The sequence below is a fragment of the Oncorhynchus masou genome, chromosome 1 (genome assembly GCF_036934945.1).
Source record: "Oncorhynchus masou masou isolate Uvic2021 chromosome 1, UVic_Omas_1.1, whole genome shotgun sequence".
Taxonomy (NCBI): Eukaryota; Metazoa; Chordata; class Actinopteri; order Salmoniformes; family Salmonidae; genus Oncorhynchus; species Oncorhynchus masou.
In genome coordinates, this window is record NC_088212.1 from 32,534,548 (window position 1) to 32,557,001 (window position 22,454).

Below are 22,454 nucleotides of genomic sequence, written 5' to 3' on the forward strand. Positions count from 1 at the left end.
TTCCCTACATAGTGCACTATGGGCCCTGGTAAAAAGTAGTGCACTATATATGGAATAGGGTGCTATTTGGGACGTTGACTGACCTCTATGACTTCGCTGATGAGGGACAGGCTCTTCTCCCACTGTTGTACGGTGGCCAGGAAGGGCCCTACGAAGCGGCTGCCTGCCATACTCTGAAGGTTCATGGCGTTGTCATCTAGGTTCTGCAGAATCTCGTCCACCACCCCCAGGATAGAGCCACGTTCCTGGGTGCCTTTGAAGTAGCGCTGCACACTAAACTTCATATTCTCCCAGGTCTCCACCACCTCCGTGACTCCCTGTACACAAACACACATATACCCATTATCTAAATGTAAATGACATATAAACTCAATGTTTAGTTATTGATACTGACCATACAATGTTGAACACACCGCAAAGAGAATTGTACAATTACAGCTTTGTGTGATGAAATAAACGTCCTAAAGGGGTTGCTTGCCTTCTCAATACTGAGCTCTTTGACAGCTGAGGTGACAATCTCACCGATGACATTGCCATACTTGTTCAGCTCCATGGCGAACATGTTCTCTAGAGTGAAGGTGTCTGGATTCATCTCAAAGCTGGTGTTAGTCCTCTGCATCAGCTCCCTCCAGTGTCTGAGGAGGATCAAGGACAAACAAACATTCACATACTCTCTATATAAATAAATACATTAAAACCACATTCACTTCATTTGTTTCTAGTTTTTTTCAGGAGGTATTTTGTTGGCCTTCATGTATGTGCTCTCTGACACATGGAGTTGCATGGCAAATGGTCCAGGAACACAAGGAAAGCACAAAGGACAATGCTCAGACTAGTTAGCCCTTCTCCCTTTGAGGGGCCAAAATGTATCTCTCTGTTACAGTATCCAGAGGACTGACTATTGAATGAGTGACAGAATAATACTACATTATCCATGTTTGGTATCTATCTGAAACGTGTTCACGGAGGATAACTCTGCTACCTATATGAATGATGATCTCTATCTCTAAATTACTCTATTATGTAAACGTTTTGTCTTCTCAGGAATTCTGCTTTATTTACATAGGTCTCATCCCCCACACACACCTTTAAATTCTGTGACACACTGTTGCGATTGGCCATGGGAGTGTTTACGTTAATGGTAATGGTGGTTGGTTTTAGGTTGAATTGTACACTTTCATATATTATAAATGGAATTAAATGCCTTTGTTCTTGCTCTTCTCCTGTATCCAGTCCATGGAGGAAGGTTGTATGATCAATTCTCATTTCCTAGGCTTCTAGGCCTCTGGCCTAATAGGCATCTCTTTGTTCATGCTTTGTCTTATAAATTAACCTTAGGCTCTACAGTATACAGTGGGGCAGAAAAGTATTTAGTCAGCCACCAATTGTGCAAGTTCTCCCACTTAAAAAGATGAGAGAGCCCTGTAATTTTCATCATAGGTACACTTCAACTATGACAGACGAAATAAGAAAAAAAATCCTGAAAATCAAATTGTAGGATTTTTAATTAATTAATTTGCAAATTATGGTGGAAAATAAGTATTTGGTCACCTACAAACAAGATTTCTGGCTCTCACAGACCTGTAACTTCTTCTTTAAGAGGCTCCTCTGTCCTCCACTACTTACCTGTATTAATGGCACCTGTTTGAACTTGTTATCAGTATAAAAGACACCTGTCCACAACCTCAAACAGTCACACTCCAAACTCCACTATGGCCAAGACCAAAGAGCTGTCAAAGGACACCAGAAACAAAATTGTAGACCCCCACCAGGCTGGGAAGACTGAATCTGCAATAGGTAAGCAGCTTGGTTTGAAGAAATCAACTGTGGGAGCAATTATTAGGAAATGGAAGACATACAAGAACAATTATAATCTCCCTCAACCTGGGGCTCCACGCAAGATCTCACCCCGTGGGGTCAAAATGATCACAAGAGCGGTGGGGGAAAAGAATCCCAGAACCACACGGGGGGACCTCGTGAATGACCTGCAGAGAGCTGGGACCAAAGTAACAACGCTTACCATCGGCAAGTGCATTGAAGATGAAACGTGGCTGGGTCTTTCAGCATGACAATGATCCCAAACACACCGCCCGTGCAACGAAGGAGTGGCTTCGTAAGAAGCATTTTAAGGTCCTGGAGTGGCCTAGCCAGTCTCCAGATCTCAACCCCATAGAAAATCTTTGGAGGGAGTTGAAAGTCCGTGTTGCCCAGCAACAGCCCCAAAACATCACTGCTCTAGAGGAGATCTGCATGGAGGAATGGGCCAAAATACCAGCAACCTTGTGAAGACTTACAGAAAACGTTTGACCTCTGTCATTGCCAACAAAGTATTGAGATAAACTTTTGTTATTGACCAAATCCTTATTTTCCACCATAATTTGCAAATAAATTCATAAAAAATCCTACAATGTGATTTTCTGGATTTTTTTCCCTCATTTTGTCTGTCATAGTTGAAGTGTACCTACGATGAAAATTACAAGCCTCTCTCATCTTTTTAAGTGGGAGAACTTGCACAATTGGTGGCTGACTAAATACTTTTTTACCCCACTGTATGCCTAGAAGTATTGTTTGTAATGCGTGTTAATGTTTTATAACTTAAGCTTTATGCCTTGTATGTGAATCCATTCATTGTGCAATGTTAATTAAATATCTGCCTTTGATATAGACAATTCTCAGACCAATTCTTGAGAGTCAATGTCAACTCATTGCCTAATGCTTGCATGTATATTTGAATTATCTTTATGGAGTCAGATAAACATTTTAATTGGCTAATTGCCTTGTCTTATTATGAGTCTGATGTGATGTACAGTATATCACAAAAGTGAGTACCGTAATTGCTGGACTATTAAGCGTACCTGAATATAAACCGCACCCACTGAATTATAAAAAAAATAGGTATTTTGTACATAAATAAGCTGCACAAGTCTATAAGCCGCAGGTGACTACCGGTACATTTAAACAAATGAACTTTACACAGCCTTTAAACAAAACACGGCTTGTAACAAAAATTAAAACAGTAGCCTACCAAGAAAGTCATTGGTCACTATCTTCCACCTCCTGTGCACTGAAACCACTGAAGTCATCTCCTTTAGTGTCAGAGTTGAATAGCCTCAGAATTGCTTCATCCAATGTTGGATCATTTTCATTGTCGCTCTCGTCACTTTCATCCGGAGGCAAATACCCCGCTGAGCTCATACTGCCCCTTCAACACGCAGCAGTCCAGCCTTTCGAAACCCGTTGATGATAGTGGATTTTTTGACAATGCTCCACGCTGTCAGGACCCACTGGCAGACTTGACCATAAGATGCTATTCGCCTGCGGCCCGTTTTAGTGAAGGATTTCTCCCCACTTGTCATCCAAGCCTCCCACTGAACAAGGAGCGCCACCTTAAATGCACGATTTACACTGATGTCGAGTGGCTGCAAATACTTTGGGCCATCTGCTTTTCTTCCCTCTGAAAGCTTTTGTTGTCTTTTTGCACTGAGTCAGTTCCTCACGCTGCTGTTTCCAACGTCTTATCATCGACTCATTAAGGCCAAGCTCCCATGCAGCAGCTCTATTTCCTTTTCCAACAGCCAGATCGATCGCCTTCAACTTGAAAGCTGCATCATATGCATTTCTCCGTGTCTTTGCCATGATGAGGGTGACAAAATTACTACCGTAATCAGAATGATGGGAAGTTTGCGCGCGCTCGATTTAAGCGTGCTCGAAACTGAATCTTGTGAAAGCAGGAAAAAAAGCGGGAAAAATCCATAAATTAGCCGCGTCATTGTATAAACCGCGAGGTTCAAAGTGTGGGAATAAAGTAGCGGCTTATAGTCCGGAAATTACGGTACCCCCTCACATCTTTTTATATTTTTGAGCATATCTTTTCATGTGACAACACTGAAGAAATTACAATTGGCACCAATGTAAAGTAGTGAGTGTACAGCTTGTATAACAGTGTAAATTTGCTGTCCCCTCAAAATAACTCAACACACCGCCATTAACGTCTAAACCACTGGCAACAAAAGTGAGTACACTCCTAAGTGAAAATGTCCAAATTGGGCCCAATTAGCCGTTTTCCCTCCCCGGTGTTGTGACTCGTTAGTGTTACAAGGTCTCAGGTGTGAATGGGGAGCAGGTGTGTTAAATTTGGTGTCATTGCTCTCACACTCCCTCATCCTGACCGGTCACTGGAAGTTCAACATGGCACCTCATGGCAAAGAACTCTCTGAGGATCTGAAAAAAAGAATTGTTGCTCTACATAAAGATGGCCTGGGCTATAAGAAGATTGCCAAGACCCTGAAACTGAGCTGCAGCACGGTGGCCAAGACCATACAGCGGTTTAACTGGACAGGTTCAACTCAGAACAGGCCTCGCCATGGTCGACCAAAGAAGTTGAGTGCACATGCTCAGCGTCATATCCAGAGGTTGTCTTTGGGAAATAGACGTACGAGTGCTGCCAGCATTGTTGCAGAGGTTGAAGGGGTTGGGGGGGGGTCAGCCTGTCAGTGCTCAGACCATACGCCGTACACTGTATCAAATTGGTCTGCATGGCTGTCGTCCCAGAAGGAAGCCTCTTCTAAAGATGATGCATAAGAAAGCCCGCAAACAGTTTGCTGAAGACAAGCAGACTAAGGACATGGATTACTGGAACTGTGGTCTGATGAGACCAAGATGAACTTATTTGGTTCAGATGGTGTCAAGCGTGTGTGGCGGCAACCAGGTGAGGAGTACAAAGACAAGAGTGTCTTGCCTACAGTCAAGCATGGTGGTGGGAGTGTCATGGTCTGGGGCTGCATGAGTGCTGCTGGCACTGGTGAGCTACAGTTCATTGAGGGAACCATGAATGCCAACATGTACTGGGACATACTGAAGCAGAGCATGATCCCCTCCCTTCGGAGACTGGGCAGCAGGGCAGCATTCCAACATGATAAGAAGCTGAGGGTAAAGGTGATGGACTGGCCAAGCATGTCTCCAGACCTAAACCCTATTGAGCATCTGTGGGGCATCCTCAAACGGAAGGTGGAGGAGTGCAAGGTCTCTAACATCCACCAGCTCTGTGATGTCGTCATGGAGGAGTGGAAGAGGACTCCAGTGGCAACCTGTGAAGCTCTGGTGAACTCCATGCCCAAGAGGGTTAAGTCAGTGCTGGAAAATGATGGTGGCCACAAAAATATTGACAATTTGAGCCCAATTTGGACATTTTCACTTAGGGGTGTACTCAATTTTGTTGCCAGCGGTTTAGACATTAATGGCTGTGTGTTGAGTTATTTTGAGGGGACAGCAAATTGACACTGTTATACAAGCTATACACTCAATACTTTACATTGTAGCAAAGTGTCATTTCTTCAGTGTTGTCACATGAAAAGATATACTCAAATATTTACAAAAATGTGCGGGGTGTACTCACTTGTGTGATATACTGTATATATAATATCCTGTATATACACATATCAAATATTACTTCACACTACAGTCATGTGATTGTTATAGGGCCTGTGTGTTGATATCAGGTTCTGTCACCTAAACATCCTACTCTCTAAGTCCACATCCATAGGTGATTAGGCGTACCTGTCTCTGAGGGCCTCGTTCTTCAGGTCCAGAAGGAGAGGCAGGGACTCTTTGAACTCCTTCATGCGTCCCTCTAGGAAGAAGGACACAGGCAGGGCCCGCACATCTTTAGGCAGCTTCCTCAGACTCTTAATGAAGCTCTCAACGCCCTCCTGCAGCAGCTGGATGTTCAGGTTCGCCCACAGAGTCTGGGACCACTCCGTCTTAGCTGCCTGAAAGACACACATAAGGCAACACACAAAAAGGCAATGCACACAGAACTCTAGAAAACATTGGGGCCATACTTGCAAACATAAGTACACATTTAAAGTTAAACAGATTCTCGCATACAAAATGCGTATCATCCAATTAAAATAGTTGATTTACTAGCATATGACCAATGTTAAATTGTAGCTTGTCCCATCATATAACATGGTACAAGTTAGCCCTAGAAGTCAGAACCCATCAATGGAAAAAAAGATAATGAGGTCCTTAGTCTTATATATTTGTCAAATCGCAGTTCTCACCACTTCTAGGTGGAACCCACTACTAAAGTGGTTGACCCGTAATTGAAAGTGCATTTTAACAATGGGTTCGAGCCATTGTCGCATTAAGCATTTTTGTTGAGGAAAATCTGTTCAATGTTGGTCCTTGATGCACGATTCAAAAGGCATGTGACAAAGGGGGTTATTATAATAGTGCAAAACTATAAAACATTGTAGGCCTGCATGTAAGTGTAGCATACATGAGAACATGTGCCAAGTGTCTTACTACATTAAGAGTTGATTTAAGATGCAATACTGCCACCTGTAGGATGATAACAAGAGTGCAAACTATTTCTACTGTACAGTCGTGGCCAAAGGTTTTGAGAATGACACAAATATTAATCTTCAGGGTCTTTAGATATTTTTGTCAGATGTTACTATGGAATACTGAAGTATAATTACAAACATTTCATAAGTGTCAAAGGCTTTTATTGACAATTACATGAAGTTGATTCAAAGAGTAAATATTTGCAATGTTGACCCTTCTTTTTCAAGACCTCTGCAATCCGCCCTGGCATGCTGTCAATTAACTTCCCACATCCTGACTGATGGCAGCCCATTCTTGCATAATCAATGCTTGGAGTTTGTCAGAATTTGTGGGTTTTTGTTTGTCCACCCGCCTCTTGAGGATTGACCACAAGTTCTCAATGGGATTAAGGTCTGGGGAGTTTCTTGGTCATGGACCCAAAATATCAATGTTGTGTTCCCCAAGCCACTTAGCTATCACTTTTTCCTTATGGCAAGGTGCTCCCCCATACTGGAAAAGGTATTGTTCATCACCAAACTGTTCCTGGATGGTTGGGAGAAGTTGCTCTCGGAGGATGTGTTGGTACCATTCTTTATTCATGGCTGTGTTCTTAGGAAGAATTGTGAGTGAGCCCACTCCCTTGGCTGAGAAGCAACCCCACACATGAATGGTCTCAGGATGCTTTACTGTTGGCATGACACAAGACTGATGGTAGCGCTCATCTTGTCTTCTCGGGACAAGCTTCTTTCCGGATGCTCTAACCATCGGAAAGGGGATTCATCAGAGAATATGACTTTACCCCAGTCCTCAGCAGTCCAATCCCTGTACCTTTTGCAGAATATCAGTCTGTCCCTGATGTTTTTCCTGGAGAGAAGTAGCTTTTTTGCTGCCCTTCTTGACACCAGGCCATCCTCCAAAAGTCTTCGCCTCACAATTGAACCGCTCTCCTTGAAGTTCTTGATGATCCGATAAATGGTTGATTTAGGTGCAATCTTACTGGCAGCAAAATCCTTGCCTGTGAAGCCCTTTTTGTGCAAAGCTATGATGACGGCACGTGTTTCCTTGCAGGTAAACATGATTGACAGAGGAAGAACAATGATTTCATGCACCACCCTCCCTTTGAAGCTTCCAGTCTGTTATTTGAACTCAATCAGCATGACAGAGTGATCTCCAGCCTTGTCCTCGTCAACACTCACACCTGTGTTAACGAGAGAATCACTGACATGATGTCAGTTGGTCCTTTTGTGGCAGGGTTGAAATGCAGTGGAAATGTTTTTTGGGTATTCAGTTCATTTGCATGGCAAAGAGGGACTTTGCAATTAATTGCAATTAATCTGATCACTCTTCATAACATTCTGGACAATATGCAAATTGCCATCATACAAACTTAGACAGCAGACTTTGTGAAAATTAATATTTGTGTCATTCTCAAAACTTTTGGCCATGACTGTAGTTCTACTTTGGATCATCCTTCTCTAGTGAAATAACACTTAAGACAAAGCAGATAATTATAAAAATGCGTTAAAATGTCGGCCTGCTTTCAGGCGTACACGTCCATGTAAGATATCCTATGCAATCAGATTTTTAGGCAATAGCAGTGTGTTTTTGTGTGCAAGGCTGAAATTGAATGAATGTCCCTTTTCAACACACTAACCCACAGGTGTCAAACTCATTCCACGGAGGGTCGAGTGTCTGCGAGTTTTCACTCCACAATTGTACTTGATTGATGAATTAAGATCACTAATTAGTAAGGAACAACTGAAAAGATAAACCAAAAACGTGCAGACACTCGGCCCAGAGTGGAATGAGTTTGACACCCATGCACGCACTAACCCAATAGGCTACATATACATCTATATTTCAAAGGGGGCGGGGGACGACTATTCGTGAGATTCGAACTCTTGCCAATATCTGGGACAATTACATGGACTAGAAACTTTACACAGACAGCAATTTGACCAGTCAGTCAAAGACACGTGATAGCCTAGTTGCTTTGATCAGAACGTGCTGTTGGACTGAGGTATGTTAAAGATGCTTCCATGAACAAGTGTTGGAACATGTCCAACTACGTCTAGGATTTTAATTGGCTGCAGAAGCTGTGCCACAATGTAACCATGCTACCTGGTGAGGGATATCATTGTGGCGGGCCAGGCGCAGTGCGCGCTAACCAAGGTTGCCAGGTGCACAGTGTTTCCTCCGACACATTGGTGCGGCTGGCTTCCGGGTTGGATGCGTGCTGTGTTGAGAAGCAGTGCGGCTTGGTTGGGTTGTGTGTCGGAGGACGCATGACTTTCAACCTTCGTCTCTCCCGAGCCCGTACGGGAGTTGTAGCGATGAGACAAGATAGTAGCTACTAAAAACAATTGGATACCATGAAATTGGGGAGAAAAAGGGGTAAAAAAAAAAAAAAAGGCTAACATTTGCCATGTTATCTGATGGAACTAGCTACTATGGAGTACCACAGTATGAGTCATAATACCCATAAAACCTAGATGTCAAACAGGGAAATGGTTCCAATCTTTTTCCCACCATTCATTTTTCCCATAGGGGATTTTAGAAACACTTAAAATAAGGGCTGTAATTTGTGTATGCTTACCCTGGTGTTTTGATAACCGTGTAAATCACAATTTGACTTTTGTCAATATATTCGTCTTTATTTCCACTGTGGGGCTCTATATGACTTTCTGTCACATGCAAGTAAATCAGCCATTTTAATTGGCTGATACACATTTTGTGCATGAGAACCTGTTTAACTTGAAATGCTTGCTTATGTTTGTAAGTTTGGCGCCATTGTGTTCTCTACTACACAAACACACACTGTACTCAACCCGCAAACTCGTACCTTCTGAGACTTGTAGATCTCGTAGATCTGTCGCAGGCCCTTCATCTCCTTCTGTACGTTTTGCAGCTCTGTGTACATGGTGATTGGCAGGTCAAAGAGCTTCTCCGCATTGGCCAACTCTTGACGTCCCGCCTCTATTTTGGCTAGTTCTGTCTCATAGGTCCCCATCACTGTCACTCCTACACAGAGAATGGGGAAAGACATCAAATCACCCAGTGAGCAGTGATGGGGCTGTTAGGACAGTCTGATGGGAAGGGGGTCAACACTTACCTTTCTCCAGGTTGTCTCCCACAGCTCCAGGTCCATGCATGTTGAAGCTCTCTGCAAAGACGGTCAGCTCCTGCTTATACGTCTCAATCTGCTCCTTAGTAATCTGTGAGACAGGGGAGAGGGGATGTACATTTTGGGATGAGGATCGTAATGATAGATATAGGCGAGACTGTGATGGTAAAGTTAGTGTTGGTCGAGGTGTCATGGCGTCTGTCTCACCTCAGTGAAGGTCTTCTTGACCCGTCCTAGGCTGCGGTCCACTAGTCTGGATTCTTCAAACAGATCACTCCATAGGCGGCCGATACTAGCCGACAACTGCAGCTCCTCCTCCGTGGCCTGCAACACACACAGGGATCCACACTCAAACAGGGGACAGCAACACAATAAACTCAAAAGGGAAAACTATACGGACTTACACTCAACAGGCAAATAACGAAGAGACAATATACAGACACTCGAGTAATGTATGTTCCTCACCTCTACTTTGTACATGCCCAGGGTCCTGTATCTCTCCTGGATGTCAGTGAACCTCATTTCCACAGCCAGAGACATGTCCCTGATGTCTGAGATGGTGCCCAGGACAAACTTCAGGTCCTCCAGGGTGTTTGGGCTTCTCTTCAGGTTCTCAGACAGTTGCTATTCAACAATACAATCATACACAAACATGAGGGGTTGCTTAGTAAGGAATAGTTTAAGAGAATAGCAGCAATTCATAGTATGATGCATTTATTTTTTATTTAACCTTTATTTTATCAGGGCATCATACTGAGACCAAGGTCTCTTTTACCGATGAGCCCTGAATTACAGAAATGACAGAAAATACACACATCAAAATATAAATACAGTGCTGTGAAAAGTATTTGCCCCCTTTCAGATGTTCTCTATTTTTGCACATTTTTTATACTGAATGTTATCAGATCTTCAACCAAAACCTAATATTAGATAAACAGAACTTGAGTTGACATTTTTTTTTTAAATGGATACTTACTTTATTTATTTAAAAGTTATGTAATTCTCCTGTGCGAAAAAGTAATTGCCCCCTTACACTCAATAACGGGTTGTGCCACCTTTAGTTGCAATGACTGCAACCAAATGCTTCCTGCAGATATTGATCAGTCTCACATTGCTGTGGAGGGATTTTGGCCCGATCTTGCATGCAGAACTGGCTTAACTCAGCAACATTTGTTGGCTTTCAAGCAGGAACTGCTCGTTTCAAGTCCTGCCACAACATTTCAATTGGGATTAGGTTTGGACTTTGACTAGGCCATTACAAAATGTCTTTCAGACATTTTCATGTGGACTTGATTGTGTTTTAGATCATTGTCTTGCTGCATGACCCAGCAGCGCTTCACCTCACAGACAGATGACCTGACATTTTCCTGTAGAATTCTCTGATACAAAGCACAATTCATGGTTCCTTCTATTAAGACAAGTTGTCCAGGTCCCGAGGCAGCAAAGCATCCTCAAACCATCACACTACCACCACCATGCTTGACAGTTGGTATAAGGTTCTTACCGTTGAATGCAGTGTTTGGTTTTCACCAGGAATAATGGGACCCATGTCCTGGACAACTTGTCTTAATAGAAGGAACCATGAATTGTGCTTTGTATCAGAGAATTATACAGGAAAATGTCAGGCCATCTGTCTGTGAGCTGAAACTGAAGCGCAGCTGGGTCATACAGCAAGACAATGATCCAAAACACACAATCAAGTTTACATGAAAATGGTTCAAAAGCAACACATTTGAAGTTTTGTAATGGCCTAGTCAAAGTTCAGACCTAATCCCAATTGGGATGTTGTGGCAGGACTTAAAATAAGCAGTTCGTGCATGAAAACCAACAAATGTAGCTGAGTTAAAGCAGTTCTGCATGCAAGAGTGGGCCAAAATTCCTCCACAGCAATGTGAGACTGATCAATATCTGTAGGAAGCATTTGGTTGCAGTCAAAAGTCAAAAGTTTAGTAATGATGTTAGGTACAGTGGCAGTTTTTGTAAAAGGGCTTTATAAATGAAAACAGAGCAATGTTTCAACCTACGTGACATCAAAGAGAGATCCAACCAACTTTCTGGTAGTGATGAGTAATACAACTGTCTGCCGTAAAAAAGTGCAGTGCGCTATAATAAACTGCATCTAACAACTTTAATGAAGTGGCAGCTGCGTTCATATACAGTAGATGATGTCGCCATAGTCTAGGACCGATAGGAACATTGACTGAATAATAAGTATGCAGTACCAGTAGCTCATCCCGCAGGTTGAACAGGTCCTCTCGGGCTGACTCGTTGAGCAGTCTGCCCAGAGAGTTGACCCAGGCCTGAGCGTTCTCCTGCACGGTGCGGGCCAGAGGCTCCAGGTTCAGCCTCATGATGTGCTCATCCTTTACCAGTGGCTGCAGTGCCACCTCTACGCTAACCCGGGCATAGAACTGCAGCTTCTCGTCATACATGACATAGGAGGGCCTCTTTGCAGCAAACTTCTCCATGACAATGGCCTTGTCCAGCTTCCAGAGGGGCCGGTAGCGCTTCCAGCGATTGAGGTAGCGTCCCACGGCGCTGAGGAGGCGCTGGATATTCTGGGAGACGGCCATGGCCCTTTCATTGACCTGGGGGTGCTGACACACCTCGCTGTAGAAACTGAACACCACCGACTCACCCTCTCCATCAACACGCTGAGGGGGACACTCTATACAGGTGCCATGCATCCAGCGCACAAACCGCTAGTGGGGGAAGAGAGTCACACCAGTCATACACTACACAGGGATGTCTTCTTATATGTTGGTAAACAGGTATGGGGGAGGGGAAGGGTGTTGTGTCCTACCTTGGTGCTCTCTACACAGTCTCTGACACACTGCATGATGAGCTTGTACACCTCGCTGTTTTTGGGGTGCAGCACAATCTCAGGGGCAGACAAGATGGTTTCAATTTGGAAAAGTGGGGTGTTGCCCATCATGGCCATGTTAAAAGTCTGGATGTTCCTACAAGAGAGCACAGAGATAATGCACTGTTATGTCCACACCTTTCATCTCAAATTATGAAACATTACCAATTTTTCCATAGCTTACAATACCACAATGTGTATTTGCCTGTACTTAAAGCCACCTGGAAAGAGGTATGCTAAATGTCCCACCTGAGCACCATCTTGGTGAGGGAGTCGAAGACCTTGCGTTCCCAGTAGGTGTAGTACTGGCCCATGCGCTTGGCTTTGCCACTGTTGGTCTGCATGATCAGACTCTCCATCTTGGTGAGCAGAGGGCCAATGGCTGTGTACTTCCTACTCAATAGATTCAAATCCTTTGCCCTCTCTCGCTCGATCAGCTCACAGAACTCTTTCACTCCTAAAACCACAGTTACAGTGAGGGAGGGCTAAAATACTGAAAATGCCAGTTTATCAGACTCTCGTTCCCACTTGATGTGATATTTTAGCTTACCCAATGTCATTCTAAATAGGATTGACATTCTGTTTACCTGGAAGGTCATCAGATTTGTCTGGGGCTGGAAATTTGAATAAGTTGGCTGTCTCAATGGACTGCAACTTGGCATCAATGTCCCTCTCATTCTTCTGAATTTGATTGACCAGCGACTCAAACTTAGACGCAGCCTGGGTGCCTCGGTTGATGAACTCAGAGATGCCTTAAACCAGAAAGGACAGATACCTCTGAGTATTGTGACGTGTACTCACATTGGGGAACGAAAAACAATAACTTCAAACGCACATTTATTTCATTATATCAGAGCAGAGCGTATGTACCCAGGGCGTTCCAGTTGAGCCTCTTGTATCCTGAGCGCATCACCCTCCTCAGCTCCTGGATCTGCTCGGCCAGTAGGAAGAACTCTGCATCGTTCAGACAGTCCATCAGAGAGTGGTAGCGGTTCACCAGGTTCTTCAACCCATCCACATATCTATTAGAAAAGTGTTAAAGCAGGTTAAGACAACTGGTTTAGCTGTTTCCATCTGTTGCCACTCAGTGTTGGTTGTGTGGAAATATCACCTGAGGAATTTGTCCTCCTGCAGAGCCACATTACGGGCAAGCTCAGGCACAGAGTAGCCCAATTGTTCCAAGTACTTGGTCTCTGAAATGATCTCCTTCAGCTCCGGGGCAAAATTCATCATGTAACGCACCCCTCTCTCCATGTCACGCTCAGTTGCTGGGCCAGTCTGAGAAAGAAAGAAAGTATGCAGAGATGAGAAAACATAAGGGACATATCACCCAAGAGACAATGTTAAGGGACTTCACAAGATGTTTACAGGATAGACTTGTTCATAAAAGCCTTGCTAGTGAGGAAAGGTGTATTTCATCCTAGGCCCAGCCGCTCGGTGATGCGTTACTATGTACCATGTCTAGAGGGGGCTGTTCTCCGGTGACGACCCCTGAGCTGTTGACCATGACCAGCAGGGTCCTCTTCATCAGCAGGGGGAGGCTTTGTTCTGTCTCGTCACGCCAGCGCTCATACTTCTTCTGCTCATACTCCTTCATACGGATCCCCACTTCCAGGTACTTGGCCTTGGCCTAAGGAGAAGAAGATGGTGCTGTAAACAAAACTGTTTCAGACAAATGTTTTTATCCCAAATGGCACCCCATTCCCTATGTAGTGCATTACTTTTGACCAGGGAATAGGTTTCCATTCGGGAGACATACATGTGATGTACAACATGGAGCAATTACTCTGATTAGTTAGTTAGTTGCTCAGTGCTCTTACCGCTTTGCCCGGCTCACTCTCCAGCATATCTGTGACCTCCAGGAAGCGGATGATGGTGTGTTTGATGTGGTGGAAGAGAGAACGCTCCCAGTAGATGGCTCCAGCCACCGGGGGTTGGTTCTTATTCAGAGGAGGGTTGTCCTTGCACTTCACAAATATCCCGTTGATTATGTCCACCTATCCCACAACACACAACAGTGACCAAGCTTTCCTAAAGCTCACACTATTACCATGACTCCATCCAGATGCCACATTGTGTATACAAATTATATGATTTCAGTGCGAGTACCTTTTGAACTCTACAAATTATATGAAAAATATCCAATTATATATTATAAGCCTGGAGCTTATGTCAAGACCAATCCAATCAACACATTTGCGTTCTTTTCTGTTCTTTTGATGTCTGTTTCCTAAGGTACCTCTTTGCAGTACTGGGCCAGGATGTCGTTGAACTTCATCATCATCTGGTTGTTGATGGCCTCTCTGGAGCGGATGTGTTTGAACTTCAGAAGCATGTCGAAGGCTGCCGACGCAGAGCGCAGCGTCTTGAAGGACTGGTCAATGAAGTTGATGGCCTCTCCTTCGATAGCCTGGGTAGACAGACAAGGTGAGAGGAGTGAATCATGACTTGGTGATGAATGAATGTGGATTCCAAAATTGCTACCAGGATGTCCTGCTGCTCCCACCTGAACCTTGGCCTTGAAGTCCTGCATGACCATCTTCCAACTGCCCATCTTGCGGATGTTGAAGGGGTCGAAGCTGAGCTCCTCGATGGGCACCACCAGGCTGTCTACCCAGCGCAGCACATCGTCAATACGCTTAGGATCCCCCGTCACTGCCTTCAGCTCTGGACCAAAGATGTTATAGAACTCCTCCAAAATCTGCAAAAGTATGTTCCTATTGTGTTTAGCTAGAAGTGAATGTCTTACAATTGGTTTTCATAAAGTGTTGAGCATTCATAGAACGCATGGGAGAACAGGGTGTGGGTTAGTCATTGAATAAATAAAGGATATGCATGTGATCGGTCTGTTTAAGGTTAGATTGAGAGGATGTTGAGGTGTTTGTCACTCAGGCAGGTTGAACTGACCTGCAGGATTTTGTACAGGTCCTGGCAGATGGAGGCCATATAGTCGGTCTTCTCAAACAGCTTTTTGCGGTCAAACTCCCAGCGTGGGTCTCTACCTGATGTTTCAATCCTGGCCCGCACCTCAAAGTAACAAGCCTTCCACTGGTCCAGCACCTGCTTTCCATCCTGAGCTTTGGCTTTCGCTACCTCCCTCTTGTCTCTGTCCATTACAAAGAATATAAGAATCAAGCAAAGACAGCAACATACAGTACATGTCATTGTAAAGAGAGGATGAGAAAATATGACTTTCGTATAAAAACCTTTAGGGTTATAGATTGCAGTTACGATTTCAAAACTAAGTGTGGAGTTAGTTGAAGTCATGAGAAGAGGTAAGAGGACAGGTTCAACTCACTTGAAGAGCATGCGGACATTGACGACACGAGCCACACGCTCAGACAGCTCCCAGGCAATGCGCTCCATGAGGGGCACCATACGTTCGTCCTTGTTGTAGTGGCTGGAGATTATCCACACCATGCGCAGGCCGTTCATCATCAGAGGGATGGTGTCCAGGATCACACCAAAGTCTGCCCCCGTGGCCAGGTTCTGGGATACACAAGACAAATGCTAAGTCGGGGCATGGAGAAGAGCTTAAAATTTGGCCTCAAGGATATAAGGACAACATATCAAAATAACTTATTCCATCTTTCAGCAGCAGAATAGTCAGACCTACAGCCATAATGTGAGGTTTGGGGAGAACAGGGTATCTTTTTCAGGACTATGAGCCCACCTTGAAGTGTCGCTCCAGTGTGCTGAGGAAGCGTACATTCTCCACAGACTCCACATGGAGCTTGCTGAGCTCGGTCACGGTCAGGTCCAGGTTCTGGACAGTGACCGGGTCAGCTTTGGTCATCACCTCCAGGATCTTCTTCACCACAGGCAGTTTGAGCTGCTCACTCAGAGCACTCAGAATGGCTGTTCGCTCCCGCCAGAAATCTATCTCTGCCATGGGGCCTGGCACCTGGGAATAGGAATGAGTGTAAAACAACGAGAAATAGTAGTAATCAGACATTTTTACTTAAAAAAACAACAACAATTTTACTCATTTATTTTCATTTTGAATCATAAAAGGTCTGATACATCAAATGTATGGGCCCAGTAGCCTATTCCCTCTCACCTGTGGTTTCTTCTTCTGCTGCTCCTCAATGACGATGGTGATCTGAGTCTGCCAGTTCATCACACACTGCTCCAGCTTTTCCACCACCTCTGGAGTGGCCAGCAGCGCATCCACCTCTGGCTCCAGGTCCAACTCAGGGATGTGCAGCTTAATCTCACCTGAAATGGAGAGGCCACAGCATCATCATTTACCACATAAACCTTCAGATACTGTTTAAAACACCAGAGAAAGCGGCGCACTTGTTACATGACGCATGCATGCATTTACACATATCATGCTTACAGAGAGCATGGTAGCTGCTGAACTAAGTCCTGACCCTGTTGATGGTTGGGTCCTGTCTGGGAGGAGGAACTATTTGATGGTATGATATACAAACACAGACACACAAACCTTCCAGCTGCTGGAGAGTCCTTTCGATGTGACCCAGGAACTTGTGAGTGCTGTTAAGTAACTCATCACGAATCATAAGTACCCCACGAGACTCCACAGGCCTCTCATCCTTGTCCCCCTTCCCATCACCAATTGCCTCCTTATCCTGGGAGGCAGCTGGCCCCTGCTGGTAGCCTCCATCAGTCAACTTCAGCTGGTTGACAGACAGCATTGGAATGTACACCTGGAATCACCAAGAAACAGTAGGGTAACGATAGCTTGAGACTCAAAGGGCTCATCTGAAACAACTAAGAACAGAACGCAGTAAGCTTTAATGGGCCACTTAAAAAGAAGAGTCCATATTATACATGAGTCATAAACATGAATATCCTATCTAACTTGTTCATCAAGTTTGAAGATTTTGTCTCAAGTAGAGTATGAATCCCTTGTCTATTACACACGTAGTTGAGCATGTCCTTCAGCATCAGTAGAGAGTGTCCATTCAGCATGCCAATCTCCAACAGTTTGGGCATCAGATTGTTGGCCTCATTCACGTCAATGGGCTCAATGATGGTTTCTAAAAACAGAATAAAAAATATATAAATGAAACATTAAATAGGGTTGTCTTGAATGCTTTCTCTGTGACAAATTAGGGACACACAAATAATAACACAGTGAGTAGACCGGTCTTCCTTTGGTTCCCTTCTCTCACCCACCTTTAGTGTTCCTGAGAAAGTAAAGGATGTTGGATTTCATGAACCTCTCTGGGACATGATTTACTGCGACATGCAGCTCCATGTGGTACACGACTTGAACCTCAATCCTCTGTGACAAGAACACAAAATCAGACAGATAACAAGATAGATGTGCTTCCATCTCACTCAACTAATATGGCCTTCACGTCATGTCCAATACACGGATCATATTATTTGACCAGATTCCAGATTCTTGTTATAGCCTAGCCCTCAAAAACAATAGAATACTGTTAAGTGCTATGCATTTTATAACACCTTGAATAATGTTTGAAAGGGAGGCTGTAGTCCCACACAGAGGGTAAATCTTACAGTGAGGGGAGGCTCATCTTCCGAGTCAGAGGTGCCCTCAGTTTCGTGGGCCTGGGAGTCATCTGCAGGGTGTGTAGACTCTGTCTTTGGGGCATCTGACATACGTGAGGCCTCTGAGTCTCTCCTCTTTTTCTTTTCTGTGGCCATACAGAAACAAGTGTCAATATATGCAATGACAGTAAAAGCTTGTATCCAATAATAGGATGAAAAGGATAGGTCTACTGTATGTATTACGTGTACCACTACACCACAACCAGTCACATTGTATCTAAGCAGATACTACACTAGTAGTACTGACTATCTCCAGGGGACTTGTCTCTCTCAGAAGCAGGTGTGTCACAGGAGGGTTTGGATGACTCTGCCAGGCTGCCTTCGTCCCCATTCTCAGCTAATTCCGAGGGACCTTTAATCAGAAAACAGGTAGAAAGTATTTTAATGTTACACATAATAGTAATTACTAGCTGAACAATTGAAAATATTGTTGGCTGTCACAGTCACTCTTGGTCATGTAGCTAGGTTTAAATCAGAAACCTCTGTTGTTGGTTAGCAAATGTAGCTAACGTAGCTAGCTAGGCTGCTTGGGCCTGCTTTGCTAGCAGAAGTATCACAGGTCTTTTCTCATTTGGGCAAAACTCCATATTCTACCCTCTCTCCTCCGTGACCCGGAAACTGATAAGTGGCAGAGGAGATGTCAATTAGTTAGTAGGTGAATGGAAGAGTGTATCCTACCGGAGTCTTGAAATCTGCCACACCATATTTGCCATGTCTTTAACCAAAGCCTAAAGGAGTGTGTACGTCCACAGGCGTGGAAGGAAGCTAAAGTAATTGCACTACCTAAAAATAGTAAAGCACCCTTTGGTGGATCTAACAGCCGCCCAATCAGTTTGCTGCCTGTTCTTAGTAAACTGATGGAGAGAATTGTGTTTGAACAAATACAATGCTATTTTTTAAAGAACAAGTTAACTACTGACTTTCAGCACGCATATAGGGAAGGGCACTCGACTTGTACTGCACTGACTCAGATGATTGGCTAAAATAAATGGATAATAAGATGGTAGTTGGAGCTCTATTGTTAGATTTCAGTGCAGCCTCTGATGCTATTGATCATAATTTGCTTTTGAAAAAACTAACTTGTTATGGCTTTACATCACCTGCTATCACATCGTTGGAGAGTTGCTTATCCAATAGAACTCAGAGAGTAATATTCAATGGAAGCTTCTCTAACATCAGATATGTACAGTGTGGTATCCCTCAGGGCAGTTTCCTTGATCCATTACGCTTCTCTATTTTTAGAAATGATTTGCCACTTGTCTTACAAGAAGCTAAAATGACTATGTATGCTGATGATTGCACACTACACCTCAGCACCTACATCCGGTGAGCGCACTGAGACTCTTAGCGAGGTGTTACAGTCAGTGTCAGAATGGGTAATTAACAATAAACTGGACTTAAATACATCTAAAACCAAAAGCATTGTATTTGGTTCAAAGCATTCTTAGACCTAAACTTCAACTGGATTTGTGCATAAAGGGTGTAACCAAAGAACAAGTTGAAGAAGCTGAACTCCTAGGAGTAACATTGGATGGTCAGTGATCATGGTCAAGTCATATTGACAAAGTTGTTGTGAAGATGGGGAGAGGTATGTCTGTTATAAAAAGCTATTCTGCGTTTATAACACAAAGATCAACTGTACTAGTTGTTCAGGCTTTGATCTTGTCCCATCTTGATTGCTGTCTGGTAATATGGTCAGGTGAAGCAAAGAAAGACCTAGCAAAGCTGCAGCTGGCTCAAAACAAATCAGCACTCCTTGCCCTTAACTGCACACACAGAACTAACATCAACAACACACATGATAGTATTTCACTGTTGAGGAGAAATATACTACTTCTATTCTAGTCTTTTTAAGAAACATGCATGTATTAAAAATGGCGAACCACTTGTATAATATACACTGCTCAAAAAAATAAAGGGAACACTAAAATAACACATCCTAGATCTGAATGAATGAAATATTCTTATTAAATACTTTTTTCTTTACATAGTTGAATGTGCCGACAACAAAATCACACAAAAATTATCAATGGAAATCAAATTTATCAATCCATAGAGGTCTGGATTTGGAGTCACACTCATAAGTGGAAAACCACACTACAGGCTGTTCCAACCTTGATGTAATGTCCTTAAAACAAGTCAAAATGAGGCTCAGTAGTGTGTGTGGCCTCCACGTGCCTGTATGACCTCCCTACAACGCCTGGGCATGCTCCTGATGAGGTGGCGGATGGTCTCCTGAGGGATTTCCTCCCAGACCTGGACTAATGGAGCGTGGCATTGGTGGATGGATCCTTCCTCTTGCAGGAACTGCTGACACACTCCAGCCACATGAGGTCTAGCATTGTCTTGCATTAGGAGGAACCCGGGGCCAACCGCACCAGCATATGGTCTCACAAGGGCTCTGAGGATCTCATCTCGGTACCTAATGGCAGTCAGGCTACCTCTGGCGAGCACATGGAGGGCTGTGCGCCCCCCCCCAAAGAAATGCCACCCCACACCATGACTGACCCACCGCCAAACCGCTCATGGTGGAGGATGTTGCAGGCAGCAGAACGTTCTCCACGGCGTCTCCAGACTGTCACGTCTGTCACATGTGCTCAGTGTAAACCTGCTTTCATCTGCGAAGAGCACAGGGAGCCCGTGGCAAATTTGCCAATCTCGGTGTTCTCTGGCAAATGCCAAACGTCCTGCACGGTGTTGACCTGTGGACGTCGGGCCCTCATACCACCCTCATGGAGTCTGTTTCTGACCGTTTGAGCAGACACATGCACATTTGTGGCCTGCTGGAGGTCATTTTGGAGGGCTCTTGCAGTGCTCCTCCTGGTCCTCCTTGCACAAAGGCAGAGGTAGCGGTCCTGCTGCTGGATTGTTGCCCTCCTACGGCCTCCACGTCTCCTGATGTACTGGCCTGTCTCCTGGTAGCGCCTCCATGCTCTGGACACTACGCTGACAGACAGCAAACTTTCTTGCCACATCTTGCATTGATGTGCCATCCTGGATGAGCTGCACTACCTGAGCCACTTGTGTGGGTTGTAGACTCTGTCTCATGCTACCACTAGAGTGAAAGGACCGCCAGCATTCAAAAGTGACCAAAACATCAGCCAGGAAGCATAGGAACTGAGAAGTGGTCTGTGGTCCCCACCTGCAGAACCACTCCTTTATTAGGGGTGTCTTGCTAAATGCCTATAATTTCCACCTGTTGTCTATTCCATTTGCACAACAGCATGTGAAATGTATTGTAAATCAGTGTTGCTTTCTAAGGGGACAGTTTGATTTCACAGAAGTGTGATTGACTTGGAGTTACATTGTGTTGTTTAAGTGTTGCCTTTATTTCTTTGAGCAGTGTATTTGCAGACACTTCAAACAGACATACAGGGACAAGAGAAAGTATGTGAACCATTTGGAATTACCTGGAGTACTGCATAAATTTGACATAAGATTTGATCTGATCTTCATCTAATTCACAACAATAGACATACTCAGTGTGCTTAAACTAATAATACACATATTATTGCATTTCTCTTCTACATTGAATACATCATTTAAACATTCACAGTGTAGGTTGGAAAAAGTATGTGAACCCCTAGGCTAATGACTTCTCCAAAAGCTCATTGAAGTCAGGAGTCAACAAACTTGGAGTCGAATCAATGAGATGAGATTGGAGATTTTGGTTAGAGCTGCCCTGCCCCACAAAATTTGAGTTTGTTATTCACAGAAGCATTACCTGACGTGAACCATGCCTCGAACAAAAGAGAACTCAGAAGACCTAAGATTAAGAATGGTTGCCTTGCATAAAGCTGGAAAGGATTACCAAAGTATCTCTAAAAGAAAGTCCACGGTAAGACAAATTGTCTATACATTTAGAAATTTCAACACTGTTGCTACTCTCCCTAGGAGTGGCTGTCCTGCAAAGATGACTGCAAGAGCACAGCAGAGAATGCTCAATGAGGTTAAGAAGAATCCTAGAATGTCAGCTAAAGACTTACAGAAGTCTCTGGAAGATGCTAACATCTCTGTCGACGAGTCTACAATACATAAAACACTAAACAAGAATGGTGTTCATGGGAGGACACCACAGAAGAAGCCACTGCTGTCAAAACAAAACATTGCTGCACGTCTGAAGTTCGCAAAAGAGCACCTGGATGTTCCACAGCACTTCTGGCAAAATTTTCTGTGGACAGATTACACTAAAGTTGAGTTTTTTGCAAGGAACACACAACACTATGTGTGGAGAAAAAAGGCACAGTACGCCAACATCAAAACCTCATCACAACTGTAAAGTATGGTGGAGGGAGCATCATGATTTGGGGCTGATTTGCTGCCTCAGAGCCTGGAAAGCTTGCTATCATCAACGGAAAAATTAATTCCCAAGTTTATCAAGACATTTTGCAGGAGAATATAAGGCTATCCGTCCGCCAATTGAAGCTCAACAGACGTTAGGTGATGCAACAGGACAACAACCCAAAAGACATAATTAAATCAACAACAGAATGGCTTGAACAAAATAAAATATGCCTTCTGGAGTGGCCCTGTCAGTCCTGACCTCAACCCGATTGAGATGCTGTTGCATGACCTCAAGAGAGCGGTTTACACCGG

The 22,454-nt window shown here is 44.1% G+C and overlaps 1 protein-coding gene across 1 annotated transcript in view; it reads right to left on the minus strand.

Annotated features, from left to right (window-relative positions):
* dnah10 (dynein axonemal heavy chain 10) overlaps positions 1-22,454 on the minus strand; it is a 59,232-nt gene that overhangs the window by 33,766 nt on the left and 3,012 nt on the right. Inside the window, exons 3-28 of the mRNA XM_064934332.1 lie at positions 18,106-18,210; positions 17,808-17,944; positions 17,460-17,568; positions 17,205-17,320; positions 16,765-16,987; positions 16,375-16,532; positions 15,988-16,218; positions 15,613-15,803; positions 15,222-15,420; positions 14,821-15,015; positions 14,554-14,724; positions 14,135-14,311; positions 13,819-13,944; positions 13,426-13,592; positions 13,185-13,336; positions 12,902-13,066; positions 12,564-12,771; positions 12,255-12,411; positions 11,674-12,153; positions 9,917-10,075; positions 9,659-9,775; positions 9,440-9,542; positions 9,170-9,348; positions 5,557-5,768; positions 475-635; positions 84-313 (exon numbers count right to left, since the gene is read on the minus strand). Of these exons, the coding sequence (XP_064790404.1) occupies positions 84-313; positions 475-635; positions 5,557-5,768; positions 9,170-9,348; positions 9,440-9,542; positions 9,659-9,775; positions 9,917-10,075; positions 11,674-12,153; positions 12,255-12,411; positions 12,564-12,771; positions 12,902-13,066; positions 13,185-13,336; positions 13,426-13,592; positions 13,819-13,944; positions 14,135-14,311; positions 14,554-14,724; positions 14,821-15,015; positions 15,222-15,420; positions 15,613-15,803; positions 15,988-16,218; positions 16,375-16,532; positions 16,765-16,987; positions 17,205-17,320; positions 17,460-17,568; positions 17,808-17,944; positions 18,106-18,210 (4,628 nt within the window). The remainder of the gene's footprint in view (positions 1-83; positions 314-474; positions 636-5,556; positions 5,769-9,169; positions 9,349-9,439; positions 9,543-9,658; positions 9,776-9,916; positions 10,076-11,673; positions 12,154-12,254; positions 12,412-12,563; positions 12,772-12,901; positions 13,067-13,184; positions 13,337-13,425; positions 13,593-13,818; positions 13,945-14,134; positions 14,312-14,553; positions 14,725-14,820; positions 15,016-15,221; positions 15,421-15,612; positions 15,804-15,987; positions 16,219-16,374; positions 16,533-16,764; positions 16,988-17,204; positions 17,321-17,459; positions 17,569-17,807; positions 17,945-18,105; positions 18,211-22,454) is intronic.